The sequence below is a fragment of the Vombatus ursinus genome, unplaced genomic scaffold (assembly GCF_900497805.2).
Source record: "Vombatus ursinus unplaced genomic scaffold, bare-nosed wombat genome assembly UNPS02014923.1, whole genome shotgun sequence".
Classification (NCBI taxonomy): domain Eukaryota; kingdom Metazoa; phylum Chordata; class Mammalia; order Diprotodontia; family Vombatidae; genus Vombatus; species Vombatus ursinus.
Window position 1 is genome coordinate 402,118 of NW_020954701.1, and position 16,984 is coordinate 419,101.

General features: G+C 34.3%; 1 protein-coding gene across 3 annotated transcripts in view; it reads right to left on the reverse strand.

Annotated features, from left to right (window-relative positions):
* The window catches only part of FGFR1OP (FGFR1 oncogene partner), a 62,928-nt gene that overhangs the window by 16,459 nt on the left and 29,485 nt on the right, over positions 1-16,984 (reverse strand). For all 3 annotated transcript variants that reach the window (XR_003567452.1, XM_027843561.1, XM_027843560.1), the window contains exons 8-11: positions 8,138-8,358; positions 6,314-6,426; positions 4,118-4,186; positions 349-388 (exon numbers count right to left, since the gene is read on the reverse strand). Coding sequence is in view for 2 of the 3 variants with exons in the window: in XM_027843561.1 (XP_027699362.1) it covers positions 349-388; positions 4,118-4,186; positions 6,314-6,426; positions 8,138-8,358 (443 nt within the window). In the remaining variant the exon portion in view is untranslated. The remainder of the gene's footprint in view (positions 1-348; positions 389-4,117; positions 4,187-6,313; positions 6,427-8,137; positions 8,359-16,984) is intronic.

Consider the following 16,984-nt stretch of genomic DNA (forward strand, 5'->3'; position numbering starts at 1 on the left):
TAGAAATCTTAGAGGAGTGCTTAACAGTTTTGAGTTTGTTCATATGTAAGGTCTTCACAGCAACCACAGTCTTACTTTACTTATTATATTTTAGTGAATCTCTATACTATGCCTATAAATCTTGATTAGGGTAAATCTAAGAACATCCTATGAAGTCAAATATAAATAGGTTTTGGATTAGCTATTCCTCTATTGGCATCTCCATTGGTGGGAAAATAAATAGGAGTCAACTATAATTATAAATTCTAAATAGGATTTATTTTTCATTTTTGAAAATGCCTTCAGAAATTATTTACATGTATGTTTTTACTTAAATATATCTGCCTACCTGGAAAATGTTTTTCTTACCTATTAAAGTCATCCATGTACTCCTCTTCATCTCCAGTTCCTGAATTTAAAAAATATGTATTTAACATAATATACATATGTATACATATCCATATATTCACATACATACAATTCTTTATTTAGAGCTACATTATTCTAAAGTAAATATTCCCTTTAAAATTATTGGATTTTGCAGAATCATCTAATAAAAATAAATCATTCCAATAACAGAAATGTTTATACCATGAAAAGAAAAAACTGTTATCTAATACTTCACATTAGAAAAAACTTTAATTTATTAATTCAGAAACACATCCAAAAATAAGTAATTTCCTTACAACCTTAAACACATTCCCATATCAGAGAAGAACAACTATGTCACAAATACAATCTGCCAATAAAGAAAATTATAATAAAGATTAATTGGGGAGAATATGAATTCTTGAAAAATTTCAATTAAAAAATACAATTAGTGGAATAGAGAAGGCAAGTTCTGTATTTGATTTCATGTTATAACCACAACCAAAATTCTTGCTGCCTCAAAAGCCCAGGATCAAGACTCTCAGGGACTATATTCAATGGTTGTCCAATAAAGCATCAGCGACAGGGACACATTCCATTTGCAGCAATTTGACTATCATCATAGTCAAATATAGGCCTTGCCTTCTTCACAAACTAGAAGACCTAACCTTGCTACCAAAACTTCAAACAGATATTGTGTAGGGTATTATGCAGACATAGGAAGGAAGCGATAGCTGCCACAGCTGTAACATGGGTAACTGAGTATGGGTTAGCAGTCTTCAATTGTATGGTGATGTAGATAGCAAGAAACAGCGAGGTAGCTAGCCATATTTTGCCCTCTTACAGACAAGCGATGACCATCTTGACAACCACTGAAAGTGCAGTTAGATTGGAAAGGTCTCACAGTCACAACTGCCCCCTCTCTACCCCACCTTGCTGTCCTCTTTAGCACTAAGTTTTGGAAACTTTTGGCTAAGAGATATGGGGTCATTTGCAGCACACAGAGGTATATTTTTCTGCTGTAAGAAACTAACCTTATTCAATATGAATCATTTAACATATAATTAAACAATGTGTGTTGGGGAACAAGGAACAGAGGTGAATGGTTGAGTATATAGTTGAGTCAATGTGGTAATAACATAGCCATTTAAATGAGTGAAGTAACCGGTTGTAACTAACCATTAGATCTGGGATTTATTAACAAAGAATTTTTTTTACACAGACAAGTCAATTAACAAATCACAAAGGTATTCCTAAGGTCAATCAAGAAACATTTATTAATCAACTACTATGTGTCAGGCACTATGGAGCACTGAGAGTACAAAGAAAGGCAAATGATAGTCCTTATTCTCAAAGAGCTCACAGTCTAATGGGGAAGACAACATGAAAACAACTATGCACAAACAAGATATAGGCAGGATAAATTGGAAAGCAATAGAATAAAGGTACTAGTATTAAGAAGGTTTAGGAAAGGTTTCTTGTAGAAGATGGGATTTTATCTAGGTCTTCAAGAAGCCAGGAGGCAGAAATGAGGAGTGAGAACATTCCAGGTATAGGAGACAGCCAGTGAAAATACAGGGAGAATCAGGAAATGTGGCATCTTATTTGAAGAAAAGCAAGGAAGCTAGGGTCAGTCTTTTGGCTCTCCAAAGACATTTTCTCATAGAAATAATATTATAAATAATATTAGGGTTCCCAGTCCACAAAAGGTTCTTTAATAATATGCATTTGCAATGAAAAATAATGACAATTTAATAATAATGAAATAAAATAAGAAAAAAAAAGACTATTTATTTATTGAGGCAGTAGACATCTACCAGAGAGTTTACTGGGTAATTAGTTCCATTTACCTTGGAACTGGGTTCTCGACCAGTAAATTAATATCGATTGCTAGACCGTGAAAAATTACCTATTCACTGTCATGCTTCTCAAATTTTTTAGGATTTCCATTAAGAACAGCAATGTCCTTGTCTTTGATTCAGTTCCTTTAAATGAATTTTCATATCAGTAGAGGTTTTGGGAAATAAAAAGTAGCTCTCCTTCAGTCAGTCAGTAGTCAATAAGCATTAATTAAGTGCTTAATATATGTGAGGTACAATACTAAATGCTGGGGATGCAAAGAAAAGCAAAAATAAAAGCTCTGTTGTCAAGGAACTCATATTCTTGGCCTACCTCCCAGGAGATTCCCTTGATTCCTCTTTCACACTGCACTTTATTTTCACTTCTATAAATTGTTTATCATATATTACACTATGTTAGTTATTTGTGGATATGTTTGATTCTCCTCTAAATTATGAGCACCATGAAAACAGTGATTTGTATTATTTGGCATTTTTATTTCCCTCAACCTCATCCAAAAGGCCCACTCTAAGGCCTCATTATGATACGGAGATCATCCTGGCTTCCTCAAGGCCATCTCAGTAGCATACAAGCTCCAACAGGTTCTATTAAACTGAAAAGGCATCAAGAGTGGGCCCCGCGATGGACTCTATATATGCTGTTTGAAGACCATGCCTGGCTAATTTCAGAGAGGCTCATCCCCTGACTTGACTGCAAGGTGATGTTATTTTGGGGGGCGGGGGTAGGCAGAGCAATTCTCAAAGACCATTTGCTAAGTCACAGAGGATTGTAGTTAGAATGGACGAAGGGAGTAAAAAAGGGTAACCTTACTAAAAAATTATCTTGTATTAGAAAAAATAATATCAAAGTTCATTTGGAAGAAGAAAAGGGAAGGAATTTCAAAGAAACCAGGGAGAAAAGATGTAAAAGAAGGAGATTCAGCAGTATCAGATCTTAAACTATATTATAAGGTGAGAGCAAAATCGAAGTGTAAAATGAATTTCAATTATATTAAATTAAAAATTTCTTGTATAAATAAAACCAATGTAACCAAGAAATAGAAGGAATGCAGAAAACTGGAAAGAAACTTTCACAGACAATCTCTCAGATAGGATGTGATTGTGTTCAAATACTGTTGTGTAGGAAATAATGAGCTGGTTGATTTAGAAAAACATGGAAAGATTTGGACCAATGAAGGAAGATGCTATCCATCTCCAGAGAAAGAGATGACAAGTGGAAATATGCATAGTATGGTTTTACATATATGTATATGAACGTATATGTGTGTATGTTTATAGATATCTATGTATATGTACATATGCCTGCATTTAAGTGTAGCCTTCTGTAGGGTAGGTAGGGAAGGGAAAAAGTAAAAAGTACACAGCAGGGAACAAAAGAAAACCTAGATGAAAACCAAGAAAAGCTGGGTAGCTTTGAAAACAATGTGTAGTATTTATTATATAGGTTTTCTTGAAATGGGTATTTGTTTTCTAACAAATCCTCTCCTATGTTCTCCTGTGTACATGAAAATGTTCTTTTTTTCTTTTCTTGCTTTATATTTAAGTTTAAAATGAATAAAAAATTTACAAAAACAACAACAAAAGGGTAACCAGACCAATGAATAACAGATTCTTGAAGTATCACAGTGTTTCCTTACTACATAGTATAAGTGTTCTGCACAAAGTAGTAACTTAATAAATAGTGAATATTCTCTCCACTCAGATGCCAGGGAAAATAAATTCAAATTTGGCATACACCTTTTTAAAGGTTACTGACTCTTACACCTACATTAATCTATCCCTAAAGGCAAATTACCAGTGTAATTTAACTAGTGGCAAACTGATGATTATAAATTTCAATTCTATTTTAAAAGATACCATGCCAAAAATAACCGAATTTAACATCATATCAAAATGGAGAATTTAGTTACCTAATCCAAGTGATCCAATTTTATCACTGACCATTTTCAGATCTCTCAATACTGAGCTTCCCCTTGTATCTGAGAAAACAAAAAAAATTAGCAAACATAATTATCTGTTTGTAATATTATTAATTACTAGGATGTAATCTTTAAAATTTCTCTTTTAAAAATTGCACAGAGGGGAGGCTAGGTGGTGCAGTGGATAGAGTACCAGCCCTAGGGTCAGGAGGACCCCAAATCCAGGAGTTCAAATCTGGCCTCAGACACTTGACACTTACTAGCTGTGTGACCCTGGGCAAGTCATTTAACCCCATTGCCTAGCAAAACAAAACAAAACAAAAATTGCATCGACAAACAAAAACTGTTTACATGATATAAGCATAATGATATAAAAAATACTGGCTGAAGATCACTAAGGTCTGGTCAACAGTCTGATTATCTACAAAACACTATCTGATTATGCGACATTCCTCAGCAACTAAAATAATATCAATGAAATGCTTTGTCCTCACTATTTCCAACTATATTATCCTCATCTACGAAACACCATAGCAACTTTTTACTGGATGCAAAACCCTCAAGCTAACATTCCAAAAGTTTCCTTCATTCTATTTTCTCCCCTCTGTCCTCATTTCTTTCTATAATCTGGCTCTCTTATTCCATACTTGTTCACTAGTATACACATTCTTTATTTCTTAAGTATTTGCCTTCAACGACCCACTGCCCCCCACCCGAATCTACCCTTAGTGTACTAGAGATCACTGCTTCCAAATCAGTAAGCTATGAGGATAATCAGAATGGGAAAGGTATAGGAGCTGACACATGTGTATAGGGTATGACTGGGGATGAATGTTATGTGAGAACATCTGTAGATGGCTTGATCTGTGCATGACGGAGCGTGCCATAGAACCCTAATAGTGTGCATACTAAGTTCACGGTTGAGTAATAAACTGGAAGTGAGGAAACACTGTACTAGATTACTTGTAATTGATACTTCAAGTTGAATGATATATTATTCTCTCTCACTCTTGAGGAAACATGGTGCAATGGAGAGAAAGCTAACCCCATAAGCTAGAAAGACCAGGATTCAAGTCTCCCCTCTGACACCAACTAGCTGTGTAACCTAGGTAAGTCACAACTCCTCAGTAGTGTAGTAGGCCAGCAGTGCCAGACTCAAATGGAAACAGATCCCTAAGGGATATATACTGACTTAGAAAAACACAAATGAACATTATCATTGTTGCACTGCATTTTTATTTATTCAGTTAAACATTTCCCAATTACATTTTAATCTAGTTCTGTGCACTATGGAGTTTTGCCTGCCAGACCTGAGTTTGACATTTCCAGGCAACTCTCTAAGACTCAAAGTTGCAGAGAAGGTACCAAATGGCACTGGCAAAGGGATAATTCCACATCCATGAGTTCCTTATACCAATGAAATCAAAGGTTCATTCTTTAACCCTATTTTTTCTTACATACGGAGAACATTAATAAAGTATATCATGCATTCTCAATACATGCAGGTCTTTTCTTTACATGAAGACTATATTAATGCACTCTCTGTAGAGCGTTGTGTCCTCAAATCTGACTAAGTTCGTGAAGGACCCATGTAGTAGCTATACAATCATGGACAATACAATTAATTTTTGTCTGTCTCAGTGCCCTCATCTGTAAATTGGAGAATAATAATAGGACCTCCCAGGTGGTTGTGAAGGTCAAATGAGATAATATTTGCAAAATGCTTTGCAAACCTTAAAGCACTATATAAATTCTAGTTATTAATAATCTTCCTATAGTGATTACTAGCTAGGATTATATGTACTTCACAAACCTTAAAACAGCATCAAAATCTAAACCTAACAAGGACTCAATAACAATAGAAAAAAATATAAAAAAGAGTCACTCCAAATAATAACAACAATAATCTACAGTATTTTTAAAGTCTTCAGACAACCTTACAAACATTACTGCATTTGATCTTCACAACATCTCAGTAAGGCAAGCAAGGAGAATGTTTTCATTTTTGTATTGCAAATGAGGAAACTGACATTCAGAGTTGAGTTCACTTGCTCATGGCCAGAATGTGAGAGGCAGGATGCAAACCCAGATCTTCTGACACTAAATCTAGCACTCCTTCCACTGTCAAAACAAACCAAAGCCACATTATAGGAACTTGTGGGTTTTGGCAACTTTTGAGGTACTTACTTTCAGATTCTTTTAGTAAACGTGTTCCAGTCAAGGAGCTAAGTCCACTTTTTAATGGTGGTGCATCAGAAAGTGATGCAAGGCTTCCTACTTGCTTGCTTGATTCACTTTTCCTAATTAGGAAAACAAATATATAACTTACAGTTTATAATATATTCTTTCTTTCACCATATGTAACCTAAGCTACTCAAATCATGTTTATACACAGAAAATGTAGAAACTTTACTATGCAAATCACAGACTCCTAGACTACTAGACTAGAGTAGGTATGTCTACTAGAAAAACAGGAAGAAAACAATAACAAATTCATGCACAAGATATTTAATAAGAAATTACCTCCTCACCTCTTTTTAGAGTTTTGTTTGATATCTGTTATATCAAACAAATCTTCTATGTCATCTTCTGTGTCACTGTTTTTATCAGAAGCCCTTTTTCACCCCACATTAAGAAATGGCAGGCAGGAGAAAAAGATTTACATAAGAATAAGTATTCCTACTGGCAAACAGCTAACAGAATAAAGTGAGTAGTACTGTCTGAAAAACTAACAAACAAGAGATAATGAAGAATGAATTAGAAAGGGGAAAGTGGTATAATATATTTTTCTCTAATTCATTAGAATTTTGTTTTCTTAGAACTCTGTTTCGCTTCTCAGTGTCATGGCTGGCACTAAAAGCCTATATATCTTTTTCCTGTGGTATTGTACTAAATATAGAGGTCAGTAAAAAAACAAATTTCTTGCCCTCTGGTTGCATTATAATCTTTATATCTACCTAAAAGTCAAACATTGAGTAAAAAAAGAAAAATATTTATTTACACTGATAGAAAGCTCAAGTGGTTGTCATCATGTGATCTAGGCAAAGAAAATAACTTAAGATTATATATATTTTATCTATTATTTCTTATATGCCATAATACTTACAAAGACATGAATAAGTGTTCATTTTTTTTCAACTTCAATTTTACCAATTTCTAATGAAATCCTAAAAAAAACATTATTCTTTCAAAACAAAAATGCACCATGGCAATACAACGTATGAAAAGTATTACACAAAGAAGTAAGCAATCTGGAGGGAAAAAAAGTCAAATGCCAGATTAGAGGGCTCCCATTTCTCATGGCCTGTTAGGAAGTCATTTTATTGCTTTTAACATAACAAAGGTGACAATATAAGTCACTCTTATACAAACAAAATTTTTGGTAGTACTTGTATGGAGAATGGGAAAGGGTAGCATCCTTTTTACCCATTCTCAGGTAAGGAGTAAATAATGTACCCACTCCTCTGCATAGTCTCTAGTGTGTGTCAAAGTACTAACTAACCTGTGACCACACACACACCGGGATGCCAACTCCAGAGGCTAAAGCCTGAACATTTTGGCATTGTCCCTCAGTACTGATTTAAAAATGTACAAAAAGGCATGAGATAGTAATGGTTAAAATTTTGGTACCAAAATAGACGTGGGAGGTGTGTTTGGTCAATAATACTCTTATAGGATTAATATTTATACACCAGTCTGTTTTGTGGCCAGAGGGTACCAGCTATTGGGCTATAACTAGTAAGAGTGAAAGGATAAAGGAGAATTACAGAACATATGAAAAAGGAGAAATTATGCTAAAAAGCAAAGTATATTCTGGTCTGATATTAATGTAAAATTTAATTTCTTTATGTAGAAATTTTCCATCCATTAAAGTCATTTTTTAAATGTCTAAGATTCATGTTATAAATTAGTCTACAAACCTGAAAATAGTTAAGGAATTTCCTTAAACTATGAAACCAAATATTTAGAAGGCAAACGTGGTAATTTATACACAAGGCAAGATTCACTCACCAACCATAACTTTTTTCTGGCTTAGGAATGGGATCATCAAAGAAGGAATCGCCATCCACGTCATCTTCATGGGAACATCGACCAGCTGTGTCTTTGCCATCCAAAGCCCTATTATTTAAGGAAGAACCAAGTTTTGTTTCACTGGCTAAGAGATGAAGACCTTTGGTTTTTATTTCTGATGAGGAGATACTTGTATCACTCTGATTTGCTTCAGTAGTCTTCTAAAAAGAAGGAAAAAAAAAACACCATTCACATATATCTTCCTCTTGAGTGAAACCAAGGATTTTCAGATAATATTCTATTTTGCCAGTATATGTAATAGATGCTTAATAAATATTTATTTGAACCAACAGCAAGCAAAGCACTGAACAGGATTTAAAAATATTTAATCTATCTCTCCTTGCTTCTAGATAGGACTGCTTATAATACAGGACAAAAAGACTTTTCTCAAATACTTGCAAGATTTACAGAAAGAAGTTCATCATAACTCTTTTATTTTTATACATATAAATAACACAACATATACACACAAATATGTATATACACACAGTTATATTTTGTGACTTCATCTTAAAACTTTCTAAATAGATTTTTTAGTTCTACTTATAAAACATTAAATGTAATCAATAATAAACATAGAAAAAGCAAGCTCCTCCACTTAATAACAACAACAAAAGAACTCTTCATAAGCATTAATAGTGGTTTTCATCCAATATCTAAATACCACTGTCAATACAGAGAATCCCAAAAGTCTTTAGTGCAGTTTCAAGCTTTGAAGCTTGAAAAGGTTGAAATTGGACTAAGACTTTTGGGATATGCTATATAACATACCACTGAGGATAAAGGAGTTCCATTTGTTCTACCACCTCACTATTAAAACAACTGATTAAAATTAGAAAAAAAAATAAAAAATAAATGAAGCCTTTTAAGTAGGTTTCTCCCTTCCCATTTATTGGAACATTCTTTCCCATACTTACCAATATCATAGCTAGGATAATTTCATGGCTGGCACAAAGTATCAGTAGACTAATAAAGTACAATACTAATGGAGTATATTTTCAATTATTATTTAAAGCCCTAATTACAGACAGCCTTAATTTTCCTAGTCATAGATAATATTCCTTTATGCCCTTTCCCTATTTTAGTCTGGAGAAAGCAGTATGCTGTAGTGAACTGGCAGTTCAGGAAACCTGGGTTCTAATTCCCATTCTGCCACTAACCATTTTTGACCTTGGACGATACTTAATTCTTATGTCATTAACTTCATCATCTATAAAAAGAAGGTGCTGGACTAGATAACCTTCAAGAGTCTATAAAAATATTGTAAGATTTATGTCAATTTGGACATACTTGGATTTCAACACGTCATACAGTCCCTTTAAGGCAACAAAATGAAAAGGATACGTATATATCTTTGCATCAACACCCAATGAAGAGTTATTGTTTTTCCATCACAATGTTTTCAAAAAAATTGAAGCTCATTTCATAACATCTTTCTTTACAACACAGCCAGCACTGAAAAAGTAGTGTTTCCATACTTCTGAAGAGAAATTCATGTCAAGTTGCTATTTTTAATACTAGAAGAGCGGATAATTCCTTAACTTCTATAAGAGTTGGATATGTTAGACTTTTTTTTTCATGAAGTTGAAAGTGAACCTTTCAAATTAAACTTGGTATCTTTGTAAAATTTAAACTGTAAAGAACATTAGTTTTATAAAACAAAGGAAACTACATAGTTAATGAGGTGACAGATTATTGGAAATAGCAGATCCCATAGCAATAGGATGAAAAAAATTAAAAGGAAAAAAGCAAAGTTATTCGTGTAAAGGTCCAAGAAATTTAAACTGTAAAGAACATTAGTTTTATAAAACAAAGGAAACTATATAGTTAATGAGGTGACAGATTATTGGAAATAGCAGATCCCACAGCAATAGGATGAAAAAAATCAAAAGGAAAAAAGCAAAGTTATTGATGTAAAAGCAAAAATAAAGTAACTAAAATCTAGTCTCTCTCTTCAAGTTCCTTTCATTAAAATATATGCCAAAGAGAAAATTAATGACGAAGTGAATACTTAGCAAACAGCCAGAAATGTCCTGTTTCAGAGGGAAGAGGATGTGATAAAGAGCCAGCATGAAAAAACTTATTTTGCATTAAAATAGACATGAAATGCTTTTAATGGCATTCTATCATTAAATCAATTTTAATCTTTCAAGATTCTCAATCTTGTCCATTATGAGCAGAAAACAATTATTTCCCATTCTGTGGGACATAAACTCAGATTATAAGCATATGATTTATTGTACTGGAATAATATTTCACTGAATAGCATTTTCTTGGGCTGAAAAAAAGTAATTCTTCCAAAACTGCTTTTATTTACCATTAACATAATAAAATTTATCATAGTTATGTGAATATTCCAGATAAAGATATACAAAATTCAACTATAAAAACAGAAGAAGTTAAAAACATGAATACACTCAATACACCAAAATGGGTATAGTACATTTCAAAGAAGTCACAATGATATGTCAGTATTTTGATGGATCTGTGATCACATGCAATTCATTCATTTAATTCAATGAGTATATTAGTAGAGTGTAAAGAACACTGGAACATACACACAGAGAAGCATATATAAAACATATATATATAAAGTGCAAAGCAAATACAAAGTATTATGAAAGTACGAAAGGCACTAAAAGCTAGGGGGATCAGGAAAGGCTTCATGTTTAAGGAGGGCTATGAAATGAGCTTTGAAGGTAGGGATTCTAAAAGGTGAAGGAGAAAATGAAATGCATTATAATCATGGAGGACAGCCTGTGCAAAAGCAGAAACAGACAACAGAATGTTGCGTCTGAGAAAGAGAAAACAGGACGCTCTTGCCAAAACAGGGTATGTGAATAGGAATAATGTTAAATGTCTTAAAAGGTAGGCTAGAGATGGATTATGAAAAGTCCTAAGGAACAAAAAGAATTTGTATGAGATCCTAGTAGCAAATAAGGGAGTGGCACTGTCAAAACTGTGCGTTAGTATGAATATCAGTTTGTTAGTTGTATGGAAGGATAGACTGGAGAGACAAGGAAAACCAATTAGGAGCAATAGTCCAACAGAGATGGGGAAATTCTGAACTAGATTAGTGATCGTACAGAAGTAAACATGTTACGGAGATAGAATTTTAAAACTTGGAAAATGATTAGATGTGGAGGTTAAGACTAAATAACATAGGGCAGGAAATTCTCAACCTGGGATCTATATACAGATTTCAAGGGGTCCCTGACCTAAGGAAGGGGAAAAACCCATCTATATTTAATATAATTAATTTTCTTTGTAATACTAGGCAGCTGTTGGCTCAGTAGATAGAGCACTAGACCTAAAGTCAGGAAGACCTAAGTTCAAATCTAGCCTCAGACTTACTAGATGTGTAACCCTGGGCAAGTTACTCAACTTCTGTTTGCCTCAGTTTCCTCAACTGTAAAATGAGGATATTAATAAAGGAGGGCTGTCATGAGGATCAAATGGGATACTGGTAAAAGTGCTTAAACACAGTGACTAGCATATAGTAGGCACTATATAAATGCTTATTCCCGATTTATTTTGTCCATTTAAAAACACCCTGAGAAACAGTCCATAAGCTTCATCAGACTGCCAAAAAGGTCTATGATACAAAAGAGATTAAGAACAAGTGGAATGGGATCACTCCAGGGTAGCAAACCAGAATGAATAGGATGGCGGTGGTACCCACCATAGATAGATGTTAAGTAAAAAAGACAGGTGGGTTTTGGAGAGAAGATAATGAGTTTAAGATCCTTATGAGAGCACAAAATGAAAATGTCCAGCAGGCAGCTGCTGATGTGAGACTGGAGCTTAAGGAGGAATATGAGGCCTGGATATATATAGGTCTGGGGAATCATCTGAGCAGAATTGATAAATGGACTAATGGGAACTGATAAAATCAATGAAGTAAGAGCACTACAAGGAAAAAAGGTCCAACATTCCTGAAATGTCCTTCTTTAAGTTCTCTCTTCAGTCTATCTCCTATTTAAGAAGCATTATCTTCTGCATTTAGACACCTTTCTAGATTCCCTCAAACATGATATTGCCCTCCCCCTCCAAACTACCCTGCACTTAACGATTTTGTATATGCTTGGATTTATTCATTTTATATATATGCTGTATGAATTTATATATATATGTGCTGTCTTTCCCATTAGAATATATTCCTTGCTAGTAGGAATTGTTTTATTCTTTATACCCCTATCTCCAGCTCCTCACACAGTACCCAACACATAAGTACTTAATGTAATGTTTGTTGATTGAGAGTAATGTTAAGAAAACCCAGGGAAAAGAGAGTATCCAAAAGGAGAAGACCATCATACACAGCAGAAAGGTAAAGAAGGATGAGAAGACTAAGAAGGGGGCACAGGGTTTAGAGATTAAAAGATTTCCAGTATCCTCAGTGAAAACAGGTTAGGCTCACTAGTAAGATCAGCAGTAAGAGAATGGAAAAATGAGTGGGTTATAAAGATATATAAAAAGCTTCTTCTAGGAGCTGATTGTTAGCTTTTGGAGATATATATTTGTTAGATCTGATTAAGTTCATAAAAACATTCAGCCATCTAATTAAGATGGAGCACTCCTAGAATGCATTTCAATTAAAAAAATTTTTTAAATGCATTTTTGTTCCATTTATTTCTAAGCTGGATATCAGTTAAACTTTTTTTTTTTTCAAAATAGACAAGATGTATAAAGTAATAGTTTGAGGGGACAGCAGAGCCAAGTACAAATTTTTTTTTTTTAAAGGCTGGAGGACAACTGAGCAAGTGTGCAGTTAAGGCAAGGAGTCAGTGAATAAAAAGTGTATATCAAGATTAGAAAGATGGCAGTGATGAAAAAAGGTGAAAGCTCCCAAAGGAGATGGAAGGAGATGAGATCAAAGATACAAGGAATAGGGTTAGCATCGGCAAGGAAAAGACCCACATCTTAATTAACTATAGCATGATTTTAAAGGGAAGCATGTGAGGCCAGAACAATAATGATACAAGACAAGGAGGTTATGGTCATAGAGAAATTTCGAAATTTTGGGTGGCAGAGGTGGAATATGTGTGGGTGATGATAAGAACAATGATATAGCTACATGGTGTTCACCAAGGTGAAGATGCAGGTTATAGGAGGTAGATACTCTCTCCCAAAGATGGTAACTGCAACCCATCCATGCCTGTTCAACCTGTTTGACTCTTGTCCATACCCTCCTCTAAATCAGGGCCTCAAACTTTTTCTACTCATGACCCCTTAAGTGCTTCTTAAACTGTGGGTTGTGACCTCATGTGGGGCTGCAACCCACAATATAAGAAGCGCTCCTAAATCCTCCCAAAAAGGTCTACTTAATGTGCTGGGAAGCTTTCCCTGAGATTTCCTGACCTCACATGGACACCAAGAGAGAACAAAGGCTGTTAATGGGTTAGCTCTTACTCTTCCTAAGAGGCCAGCTCATTCTTTACAGTTTCTCCCATGTAATTCTTCACTGGCAATACGTTGCAGTCTGCTCACACCAATCACTGTCCTTCAGGTGCTCCTGAACTTTAATTCTTTTTTTTTTTTTAAAGACAGTTGGGGTTAAGTGACTTGACCAGGGTCACACAGCTAATAAGACTGAAGTGTTTGGTCTGAGGCCAGATTTGAACTCAGGTCCTCCTGACTTCAGGGCTCTATCCACTGTGCCACCTAGCTGCCCCCTGAACTTCAATTCTTAAGAGACTGTGGTACTATATGATTCAGCATAAAACACTATCATGTTAATAAAGACTATTATTCCAGTGAAGTTTAAGTTGTTAAAAATGTTTCTGGAACTGCCTTGAAGACAAATTTAAAGGCTACATGAGCAAAACACTCTCGATGCCTTAAAGTAAACAAAAATAGAACTATCCACCTCAATCACTCACCAACCTTAGCTACCAATAATTTTAGGTTATTTCCAAAAAATTGAATCCACCCTCAAAGAATGAAGATTTTTTCCTAATGATAATATAATCAAAATATTATGCCATGGGGTTCAAAAGGCAATTCCATGAGTAGAGTTCTAAAAATATTTAGAAGAATGTCATCCCATTGGAATAAATGCATTCTTACCAAGATAACTGCTTTAATTTGAAATGATTGCCACTCATGTGAATAAATAACTTACAGTATTTTTATTCAATTACAGTACCTGAATGATCTCCCAATCTCTTCCATTTTTAACAATTTATGAATCTACTTTAGTCCCACTCCTCATATACCAAAGATTGCTAATCTTTTAAAGAATCCAAATGCAATACACAAAAACAAAAATATACTAAATATACTTTAATATTTCTTTAATGATGCTGACATGATATATCTTAGAATTCTGTGGTGCATCAGGGTCATCACTCTGATTTTATCCATTAACAGTAATACCAATCTCTCCCTTACAATCCTAAGTAATGTAACATCATGGTGTGGCGATGACCCTGGGTTCTTGAAGGTTATGGCAACAGAGCACAAGCTCAGACAGAACCAACATAATTTGAAACGGTTTCAACCACAGGCCTTCCCAAAGAAAGATTTATGACCATTATCCATTAAGTTGTGGAAGGAATTATCAGGAGAGAGAATACCTACACTAAAAGAAAAAAAAAGTACATTCTTGAAATAGTGGAAGAAAATAATAGTACTGACATAAAAGTGTAAAGTAATTAGGCTAGACCCATACTGACTTTGTAATATTCCCTAGAAACTGCTTTTTAAAATAAATGGAGGTTTGCTTATTTGTCATTTATTGTCATCAAAGCAGTGAGAAAGGAAAAACTTCCCTTTTGGAGAGCAGGGAAGGAAGGGATAGATTCCCAATTGTTTGGGAATAAGACTCACAGTGACATTTCAGGATATATTATTTCATTACACTGATGGGTTTTAACCAATAATTGGTTATTATGCATATTAGGTTTTACTATAATGCTTTAGAACTTATGCCCTAACACTAGACCTTAAGCAAAATAACAATTTAGGTACATACTTCAGTAAATAAACTCTCTCAGATGAGACCCAAAATAACCTTATTCTGATTATCGACCCATGGTAAATAGTACTTCATCATTAGTACTCCAAGATATATAGACATTTATACAAATAATAATATAATCACTTATTTAACTAACAATTCTATTAGTGAATTTTGACTGGCATTATCTTAAATGCCTTTAGCACTGATGTGCATCTCATTTTCCAGTAGGGAATTGTGTAGCTAGAATTAGAATTAGCTTAAAATCACATAAACCAAGTTTTGTTTTCTAACTTTTTTGGGGGGGGGGCTAGGCAATGGGGTTAAGTGACTTGGGTCACACAGCTAGTAAGTGTTATGTGGCTGAGGCCGTATTTGAACTCAGGTCCTCCTGAATTCAGGACCGGTGGCTCTATCCACAACGCCACCTAGCTGCCCCTCTAACTTAATTTCTTAATCTACACTAAGACACAGGAGTTTTGGATTAAAGAAACAATACTATTGTTACTAAAAATCATGCACTATTTATGACATCTTTTTAGATTTTCTCAAACAGCAAAAAAAAATCAACTTCTTGCCCATCACATGCAAAGGTATCTTATTCTTAATCTTCATTAGATAAACTATTTCTTGGTTTAAGATTTAATTCTCTGAGAGTCATAGCCAAAAGTACCAAAAAAGAATAGTACCTGTGAAAAAAAATTTTTTAAATGTGAAAATCCACTACAAAAGGGAAAAAAAGAGAACAATACTCTCAAGGAAACATCTTGCTCTAAATACAAAAATAAGCGACTACGATGATTAAAGAAACCCACTCAATTTTTTTTCTTAAAGTGAAGGTGGGGGGAATCTGATACAAATCAATAGTTCGGCTGTGTGCAATTACTTTTTTAGAATGTCAGGGTGCCATAGAACAATTTACTCCAAAAGAAACCTCTGTGGTCTTTAGGAGGTAATGTGCCTTTCAAAGTGTTTAACTTAATCAAAAGTTAAAGGTATTCAATAAGCTCAAAGTATCAACAAATTGACAATTTTCTCATTGAATGATTATCTTTCTAATGGCTTAAACACTTCAAAAATTAGGTCCTGACCATTTTAGGTTGGAATGATCAAGAAGCTGTATACATAATGTCCCAAAAGGTTCCCCTAGCAAAAACAAGAGAATGTATTCTTATTTGTTACATCAAAGAATCTACAGTGAAGGGTTTTGCAAAGTACCATCTGTGATCATTAATGATCAATATACAATCAATACACATACAATTCGAATTTGAAATGAACTGTTTTCAAAGTGAACAAAACAGTATTTCCCCAGATATCTGTGCTAGCTTTCCAGCTTTTACCTTTCTTTCCTTCATTCACATTTATTACCCTCTTCAATTTGTCCTTTACAATCATTCCTTGCAATTCCTTGCAATCAATAAATATGTATTAAATACCTACTATGTTCCTGGCACTATGTGAAGGTCTGAGGATACAAAGACAAAAAAAAAAAAAGAAGTCTCTGCCCTCAAGGAACTTACTCCCTACCCAGGGAGATTTAAAAAAAAAAAAAAGAGCTCAAGAGAAACCAAAAGCAGGACATATAGATCTGAGTATCATCTGTATGAAGATAACTGAACCCATGGGAAATTAGGAGGTCACCAAGAGTGCAAACAGAAAGAGTGAAGAGGCCCAGGACAGAGCCTTGGAATAAACCCACAGTTAGAAAGCAGGACATGTGAAGATGATTCATCAAAAAAGGAGAATGAGAACATGAGGTCAGAAAGAGAATCAGGGAGAACAGCATTACAAAAATCCAGGGAGGAATTAGTACCCAAAAGCTGTTG